This window comes from Camellia sinensis, chromosome 3 (genome assembly GCF_055761805.1).
Source record: "Camellia sinensis isolate YWXY chromosome 3, ASM5576180v1, whole genome shotgun sequence".
In the NCBI taxonomy this organism is placed as follows: Eukaryota; Viridiplantae; Streptophyta; class Magnoliopsida; order Ericales; family Theaceae; genus Camellia; species Camellia sinensis.
This window is the reverse complement of record NC_138963.1, coordinates 166575819-166585757: the sequence shown is the minus strand read 5'-3', so window position 1 is coordinate 166585757 and position 9939 is coordinate 166575819. Positions and strand designations below refer to the sequence as shown.

Here is a 9939-nt window from a genome sequence, read left to right as displayed (position 1 = left end):
AACACTAACCGAAGATGCCCCCAAACTGAGCTTCAAAAACCGAAATTGAACCAATCCGCTTCACAAATCAAAACACCAATTCTTGATTGACCAAGTCAACTCGAGAATAACAAACAACACCAATTGAAGCACTGTTGTCGAAAAACTTTGCTACTGTCGCTTTTTTCTTTTTTTCCTCCCATCGGGAAAAACATAAACAATATATATATATATATATATATATATTGCTGATTAATGAGTTTTTCAATCAAAACCCTAGTTGTATCCAAATTGAATTAGGTTTTCACAAAATTAGATATAATATATAAAAATATATTATCTCTAAACTAAACCAAATAAAACACTTTTAATAAATCAATTGGGTCCCACACTCCAATAAGGAGGTATACCCAACATTTGTTTCAGATACATTACATTAGCCAGGCAAGCTGCAGAAGAATTTTGGCTGCCAGTATTGTTCAACACTAAAAAACCAAAATAACTTAATTGCACAACATCTATAAGAAAGGCAAAATGGACTTGCTATCCCAGGACTTTCTTGATTTCACGCAGCTTTGCCAAGGTTTCTCTCATGGTGAGACGATCACCGGCTGAATTAGCTGCACAAGACAACCCAACTCTAATCACAGCTGCTAGACACTGTTCAATTTTACTGTCCCAGTTGCAAATAGTATTACTCGTGATGCTGCTGTCGCCACCACCGACTGAAGAGCTATAAGTGCTCGTGTCACCCTCTGACAAGTCATTATTATACTCAAAAAGCCTAGCATCGACAACTTTCAAAACTTGATTCTGTTGCATTGCCGATGCAAAATTATTGATGTCTAGACCATCCTTAAACATCTCATCAGTGGGTCTCTTTGCTGTAAACATCTCAAGAAGCAGGACACCAAAACTGTAGACATCCCCACTGGTTGAGACTTTGTTTCCCCAACCATACTCTGAAACAACATCAAAAACAAAAGCAAATTAGATTTATATACCACTGTAAGCATTTCTTGTTTCATAGAAAATATAAAATAAAAAATAAAATTATGAAGTTTTAGAAGATTAGTGTTTGTTTGTACCTGGAGGAATGTAACCGATTGAGCCCTTTAGCCCAATTGTGCTGCTTATCTTCTCTGGTGAATTTGGATTAAGAAACCTTGCCAATCCAAAATCTCCAACATGAGCTCCCAAATTCTCATCTAAGAGGACATTTGGAGGTTTTAGATCACAATGGACGAGGGGTGGTTCACAATCATGGTGGAGATAATCTAAGGCAAAAGCTACATCTATGGCTATATCTAATCTCTGGATCAGACTCAGATTCCTCTGTGATTGATTAGACTCTTTTGGGTGCAACCAATTATCTAGGTTTCCATTAGACATGAATTCCATAACCAAGGCCTTGAATTCACCACCCCTATGATCGATACTAGAGCATGAAGTGATAACTCTCACAAGGTTTCTGTGTCGAACAGTCCTCAAAGCATCACATTCTGCATTGAAGCTCTTCAAAGCTTTGCTCTGTTGCAAGTCAATAACCTTTACAGCTATTGCGGTCGTGCCAAACACTCCTTTATAAACCGACCCAAAGCTTCCTTTTCCAACCAAATTTTCTGTTGCAAAACCATTTGTAGCAAGCTGGATATCAGAGTACGATATCTTTGGTGGCAACCCCTTGATTGAAGGCGAAGATATGCCTGCTCTGTGCATTTTCTTTTTCTTCTTCTGGAAAATTAATACCCATATCAAGAACATTGCAGACGTGAAAACTATGGAACTGACCAACACAATGATGATCTTGAGTGACAAATGTCTACTTGATTTCCTTCGTGTGGAACACTCGGGGACTTTTAGCCTTTGAGCAGCGTCTTTGTCATTTCCACATAGTTTAGAATTCCCTTGAAATGAATCCCATTCAAGGTTAATGAAGACACCATTCCTAGGAACTTGTCCTTCTAAATCATTAAATGACAGATTTAATTTTTGCAAGGCGGAAATTTTCTCTAAATTGTCAGGTATTGGACCTGACAGATTGTTTAAAGAGAGGTCCAGACTTTCTAGTGCTATTAATTTCCCCACTGAGTTTGGAATGAAACCGGTTAAATTGTTTCTCGACAAGTTTAGAAAACGCATGCTTATGCAGCCTTGAATTGTTTCTGGTAAATTTCCAGAAAACCGGTTGTCAGAAATATCCATGAATTCAAGCTTTGTCATGCTGCCAAGCTCAATGGGAAGTGAACCATTCAGATAATTTCGTGCTAAATACAAATAATTCAGAATGGGAAGCCTGAAAATCTCCATTGGAATAGTCCCAACAAGACTGTTCCAAGCCAGATCTAGCTTGGATAGTCTCTGGCATCGACCTATAGTAGTGGGAATTTTTCCTGAGAACTGGTTTGCTCCCATTGTGAGCTCAAAAAGCTTGGTGAGATTGCCAAAGACATCGGGAATTTCGCCAGAGAAGTTGTTTATGTGTAGAGACAAAAGTTGTAGGTTGTGAAGTGCCCCGATGGAGTGTGGTAACGGACCTGTTAAAAAGTTCCTCTCTATGGACATGGTCATGAGATTTTGAAACTTTTCGATTCCTATGGGGAAACTACCAGTGAAAAGATTGTTGTCGATGCAAAAGCGTATTAGAACAGTGGACAAGTTTGAAAGTGAAGTGGGAAGTTCACCGGACAGTTGGTTGGAATTGAGTATGAGGTCCTGTAATTGGGTACAGTTTGAGAGGGACTCAAAGAAATGGAAGTTTTGCTCTGTAGTTGAAAAGAGATTGTTACCACCCAGATTTAAATGAGTCAGACTCTTCATATTCCTGAGCAAAGGAATTGAGCCTTGAAATTGATTTGAAGGAAGATCGAGAAATTGTATACTTGAAGCATTGAACAATGACTCAGGTATTGATCCTCGAAAATGGTTTTGACCCAGAAGGAGTTGCTCAATTTTGGGAAGTCTAAACCCCATATCACCGGGCAGATGTCCATACAAATTGTTTTTCGCGACCGATAAGTAGACTAATGAAGAGATGTTGAAGATGGAAAGAGGGAATTCACCAGAAAATTGGTTAACAGAGAGCTGAATGGAGAGTAGATTAGAAAGATGGCCAATTTGGTTTGGAATTGGACCAGAGAGATTGTTTGAGTCCAGGGAAAGAACAGTAAGAGCAGAGAGATTTCCAAATGTTGGTGGAACGACACCAGTGAGATTGTTCCCGGAGGCATCAAGAACTTGCAGCCTTGGCAGAGCACCAAGTTCGGGTGGAAGGTGACCGGTGAGTTTGTTAAAGCCCAAACTGATGACTCTGAGATTCTGACATTGGGATAGACTAGCCGGGATTGCACCGGTAATCGAGTTTTCAGCAAGGATGAAGTGGGTGAGGAGAAAGAGTCGGCCCAGCTCAATTGGGATTTGGCCATAAAAATTGTTCCGGGAAAGGTTTAGTTTTTGAAGGGAAGAGAGGTTAGAAAGGTGAGGGGAGAGGGTGCCGGAGAGGCCGAGTCCGGGAAGGTGAATTGAGTTGACTCTGTGGTTGTGATCAGTGGTGCATGAGACACCAAACCAAGTGCAGTGGGAGGTGGAAATGTGGTTGGTCCAGCCAGAAAGGAGATTTTGAGGGTCAGAGATTTGGAGTCTGAAAGAGAGGAGAGCTTGTCTGTCAGTGTTGTTGTTGGTGTCTAGAGCTCTCACTTTGTTGATGGTGAAATGAAGAAGAAGAAGAAGATGGAAGCTGAGAATTACAAGGTGAAGATAGAGACTGGATTTCATATTTTCTTTTCAAAATACGGATTGTAATAAGTACTTAGCTTGAGACAGGGGAGTTGGGTAATGGTATGTTATTATTACATCTCCAGAAGGTGGAAGCAACTCATATAAAAGGTATGAAGACCAAGATGAGGAGTTTATGGGTCATTGCAATCTATTTTCAGATTCAAATGAATTCGTCATATGAAAATGATGATTTTTTATGCTTTTCATCAAATTAGTTTTAACTTTTTTAAGTAAACAAATAAATTTTAAAAACTCAATCAAATAAAATTACGGTCAAGACATAATAGTGAAGTGAATGTCATGTTTAAAGTTTAAGTAGGATTGCAAACGAGCCGAACTGAGTCGAATTTTGGATATTTAAGTTTGTTTATTGAGATTTTAGCAAATTCGAGTTTGAACTTAATAAAAATTTAGCGAACTGAACTCAAATTGAGTTGGCTTAGATTTAATTCGAGTTCGAGTTAATTCATGAGTCTTAATGAGCTAAAGAAATTATAAATTCATATTTTCATATAAGATTAAAGTTATAATTGAAATTTAAATTATACAATAATATATACAATATATATAACCATACTAAAAGAAAAGAATCAATATCTTACTAAAATAACTATATCTACCATCACAATTATATAAATGTATTATCTATAATTAACTATTATTTATATATAAATAAATTTAACTATTATTTACATTATTTAAATATATAAATAAAATATTTATTTTATTTTTTATACATATTTTTATATTATTTAATATATAAATAATATATTTATTTTATTATTTAAATAAATATTAAACAAGTTGGATTGACGAGTCAAGTTGGACGTAATAAAAATTTAATTCAAATGAATCTAGTTCAAACCTATTGACCAGCTCTATTCATTTGCCCTCGAACTTCAAGCAAGTGCAAGGATGGTGTTGTTGTCAATTGACCACGAGGTAGGAAACTCGAGTTTCCTTCCAAGTTTTTTGTCAAGGCATGTCACATCATTGTTTGTTGGAAACCCCTAATATTTTTCATTTTTGACAAATTCTGAATAAAGAAGACCTTGCAACAAATGCTTTAGCCCGTCGTACATTTATTTTTTCAAAGATAATATGAAGCCAACTGATAATATTTATTATTATGTTTTTAACAATAAAATTGAACATTTATGCCTTAATTATTGAAGTAAAAAAAATTTTTTGGAAAAATTGCTTTTTATGTTTGGTGTTGGTAATGATAGAATGAAGGTGAAAGCGGAAATGGCGGCGTGGTGGTGGGGTGAAATCAACGGTGATGGCAACAGTAATGGTAGTTGTGGCCATTGTGATGAGTGTGGTGGTGGTAACGTAGTGACATTAGCAAAATTTTAGTTTACAAAATGTTTTCCACCTTTTAAAATAAAAAAAATATTTTCTATCAAAATATGATTGTTTTATGTTGATCATAAAAAATATTTTTTATTAAATTTTTTTTTTTCATCTTGCCGAACATTAAAAAATATGAAAAATATTTTTCGCCAAACAAAAACTATTGTTAGACGGCTCTGACATTTTTAAGGTCCAAAATGAGTTTCTTGTAGCGATTCCAGTTTTTGCCACTTCGTTGAGTATGTCGGGGATCGAGCTGCCCAGTCAGCTCGCGGGGGTCAAGGGGGGAGTGCCCCTTGGTGGGTCCAAGGGTAGCACCCTGGCAGGGATCGAGCTGCCCAGTCAGCTCACGAGAGTCCGAGGGGCAGTGCCCCTTGGCGGGTCCTAGGGCAGTGCCTTGGCAGGATTGAGGGGCAGTCCCTCCGAAGTAAAAATGTAAAATGCATTAGAAGTTGCTTGTCCGCTTGAGCGGCTGTTTATGCGCTCGAGCAAAGAATGTTTGGTTCTAGAACTTTGACCTATCTGCAAACGTATTGGGAAAGTGTATTTGACGCTCGAGCGGGGCTTTCCACGCTCGAGCAGACCATATTATATCACTTCGTGAATCTGATATTTTAGATCACTTTTGTGTATATATATATATATATCTCTCTCTAAAAACCCGTTCATCTCTCTTCTCTCTACATTTCCCTGCACCAAATTGGATCAAAACCTTGGTTTCTCAAGATCCATTACAGTTCTACCATAAGTTTTTCATCAAAGTTGGTTAACTTCTCGAAGGCTTCATTGTGTGTGGTGAAGATCGAGTTTCGACACCGTTGATTTTGGGGGTTTCATCTCATTTTTTCTTCAAAACTTGAGGTTGGGATTTTCTTAGAGTTATATATATATATATATATATATATATTTTTGCAAGATCTATATGATTTTCGAAATTATCTTTCGATAACTTTGAAAATTGATTGTTGATTCAAGAAGTTGAGCGATTTTGAAAGTGGGTTTATCTCTTGTTCTTTTAAAATGATCTTATGGGTTTTGATCTTCGTTGATTGAAGAAAAGATGATTTTGGAAAGTTTTCTTTCAAAAGATTTGAGTTGTATAGTTTTGGTGAGAAAACCTAGAATTTGGGAATTTTTTTTAAAGGAGACTGAAAATCCATGAATGATATTGTTATATTTATTTTATGTGTCAAAATAAATAAATGTTTGGAAAATTTCTTATTTATATTTATATAAATGATGAATTTCAGGGAATATGAGAATTGTTGTTCATTTTGAAAATTATTGTTCAAAACGTTGAAATAGTCTTGAAATTGTTAATTGTCGAGGATACTTGAGAAGAGGGAATTGTGTTATTAATTGGATGATGAATTGGAATAAAAGTATTTATATTCATCTTGTGAAATTGGCATATCAATTCATTTGATTACATTAAACTTTGAAAATTAATTTCAAAACTTGCATTGAGAAAAGAATGTTGAGAAACAAGTTTTCATAGAATGGTTTGGGGTAAATACGTTGGTAAGTCTTGATAGGTGGTGTAGATGATATTAAATAAGTTGGCCTGAGAGTCCGGGGTGAAAGACTAAAAACCCGCGCGGATAATACCGGTAAAAGTGACAATTTGGTAGTACTTGTATAGTCTACTTGTAGACACCGACCTAGGGATTACCAGAGTCATATTTACCACCCTTGAAATAAATTGTTAAGTTTTGAACAATTGAAATTGCATGATATCATTAAGCATGATAGTTTTCAAAAGATGAAAATGTGATTTATCTTCAAAAATGGCATAGCATGGCATGCGCATTTCATCTCTTAAGACTTGTATAAAATGTATATACTTTGTTAAGAATTTTCTACTGGGCTTTATGCTCACTATACGGGATTTTTGTGCAGGAAAATATGTGGTGATCCCACCCAACTAGGGGCGTGGAAATATGTGTGTTAAGAGTACAATGCTCTCATTTTGCCGTGACTCTATGTGTAAGCCAAGGGCTGTATTTGTGTGGGTTTGAATAACCGTTTTGTGTAACCAGGCTCAAGCCTTGGAAACTTGTAAACCCTTGGGGGTACTTATTTGTTTATTTACTTCTTGTGGGATTAATGTATTGTTGCATGAAGAACTATTGTATCATGTAATGTAAATTTGGAGATTTATATTCAGTTTTCCTTGAAAGAGCCATGGGAAGTGGTTGTTTAACCACAATGGGTTCATTTAGCATGCTTAGGAAGTGTTATGCATTTTGTGACTATGTGATAACATGCTTATGTGACTAAATGGGTATGAGATTGGACTTTTGGGATGTTGTTTGCGTATGTTAAATTCCTTGGCGTCATATTAGAAAGGTACTTAATCAATACTCATTCTACTAAGAATTTTTAGTTTTTCGTGGGACGAATCTCATCATAAGAGTATAATCCGTATGTGTTTACATGATTAAGCGCTTATGGGGGGTGAAATTTAATTGTTATATGGTAGATGAATATATAGCATTATTATGATCAAACGTGTAAGGCAAGTTACGGGCACGTGTGGATTAGTGTGCTAAATTAATTCTATTATCATTAATAGGATGTCAGGAAGAGGTTAAACCCATGGTGGTAGAGGAGCGAGGCGTGGTAGGGCTCGTCGAGGTGTGCATGAGGTACTGATCCACGAGGTTCCGGTGCAAGAGGAAGAGTGCGGCCAAGCTAATGTGGCCGAACAAGTGGGGCAGGCGAGAATCCCGGGACAAGCGGGTCAAACCGCAATGGGAGCTTTAGCTCGAGAAATGGCAAGGGCTTCAAGAGAGTTTATGAACTTGTTGAGGGTAAAGAATCAAGCCTGAGAGAACATTGCGGAGTCAAGGGCGAGTTTCCTTACTAGAGAGTTCTTGCGGGCCAAACCGAATGAGTTCCATGGTGGTCCCGAGCCCAAGAAAGCGGATAAGTGGCTCGAACAAACTATGAAGACATTTGAGATGCTTCACATCAAAGATAGTGAACTAAGAGTGACTCTAGCGAGTTACTACCTTAAGGGAGAAGCGGGTCAATGGTGGAAATATATCAAGGGTAGAGTGGAGCTGATATGGGAAGCCTTTGTGGTTGCTTTCCAAGATAAGTACATACCTCTTATTGCTAGGGAGAGATTGAGGCAAGAGTTTAAAGACCTCAAACAACTCGACAAGCCGTGGCCGAGTTTGAGGTGGTTTTCTCTAGTTTGTCCGAATTTGCAGGAGAGTTCGTAACAACGGAAGAGCGCCGTTGCATTGAATTTGAAAAGAAATTAAAAACAAAAATTATGTTCAAGCTTATAGGAAATATGATTCGGGAATATAACCGTCTTGTGGAGACGGCGACACACGTAGAAATTTCCATACAAGCCGAGGAGGAGAGGCTTCGGAGTTCGAGGTCTAGGGGCCAAGAGTCTCAAGGAGACTATATGCAGAACAAGAAGAGCAGGAACACCTATCCATCTCAGTCCTAACCATAGCAGTCTAGATCCACTTTTCCTTTGCCTAGTGCGGGTCTAGGAGAAAGTGCATCGAGTAGCTTCTCGTGTTTCAAGTGTGGCCAACCGGGTCACAAAGCCTTCTCATGCCCACAGAAGGGAGAAGGGCAGTTAATAGTACCACCACCTAACCGATCTCAAAGTCAGTCCTAGTCTCAGAATAAAGGTCAAGGGTTTAATTGTTATCATTGTGGCCAACTAGGCCATATGAAAAGAACTTGCCCATAGTTGGGAGGAGCATTTGGCGCATCAGGGTCGAGGCAGACTCAGAGCCACCAACAGGCTCAATCAGTCCAAGCTTTGTGAGTTAATCAGGGAGCCGCTTCGACTCAGTCAGTATAACAGGCCTATGCTCCGAGAGGGGAGCAATTCAATCAGGGGCCACAGGGGCATGTGTATGCTGTTACCGTGCCAGAACAGTTGCCAGAATCCTCAGTTGTGAGAGGTATTTTTGTTGTGTGTAATTCTTTGGCTAATGTATTGATAGACACAGGTGCGTCTCATTCATTTATATCTATTGCATTTGCTTCTGCATTGGGGTTAGAGGTAGCACGGTTAGTGCCTCCACTCAGAGTAAAGTCACCTGTTGGGGGTACAGTTGATTTAGACCGGGGTTGTCATGATTGTGAAATAGAAGTTGCCGGGCGTCAACTTCCGTTTGCTTTTGTGTTGCTAGATATGTCGAGTTTTGATGTCATTTTAGGCATGGACTAGTTGTGTTCTTATCAAGCTGCGATTGATTGTTATCGTCAGAGAGTTACAGTGTGCACTTCGGGTGGTGATCATTTCTATTTTCTGGGGAACCGAGTTGATAGAGCCTTGTCGCCAGTTGTTGACCCTCGTAGTAAGAGCAAGCTTAGTGGCCTTCTTGCAACTCTCTTGGATAGTGAGAGTGACGGGGCTCGTGTTGAGTTACCAAGAGTAGTTTGTGAATACTTGGATGTCTTTCCAGAAGATCTTACTAGTTTACCACCTCACTGGGAGATTGAGTTCTCCATTGAATGAGTGCCTGGCACGGCATCGATTTCTATGTCACCGTATAGATTTGCACTCGCCGAATTGCATGAGTTGAAGATTCAACTCCAAGAACTTTTTGACAAGGGCTTTATTCACCTGAGTACATCGCCTTGGGGAGCGCCGGCTCTCTTTGTGAAGAAAAATGATGGGTCATTGTGGTTGTGTATTGATTACCGCAAGTTGAATAGAGCTACAATTAAGAACAAGTATCCTCTACCCAAAATAGATGATTTGTTTAACCAACTTAGAGGGTCTCGTTGCTTCTCAAAAATAGATTTGAGGTCGGGGTACCATCAGTTGAGAGTTAGGGAGGAGGA

At 38.5% G+C, this 9939-nt stretch overlaps 1 protein-coding gene across 1 annotated transcript; it reads right to left on the bottom strand.

Annotated features, from left to right (window-relative positions):
• Positions 1–322: 322 nt before the first annotated feature.
• LOC114286583 (uncharacterized) lies at positions 323–3933 on the bottom strand. Its single transcript, XM_082921345.1, has 2 exons — positions 1068–3933; positions 323–941 (listed from the first exon to the last, which is right to left on the bottom strand). The coding sequence occupies exons 1-2, from the start codon at positions 3751–3753 to the stop codon at positions 523–525; spliced, it is 3105 nt and encodes a 1034-aa protein (XP_082777471.1). The 5' UTR covers positions 3754–3933; the 3' UTR covers positions 323–522.
• Positions 3934–9939: the final 6006 nt, after the last annotated feature.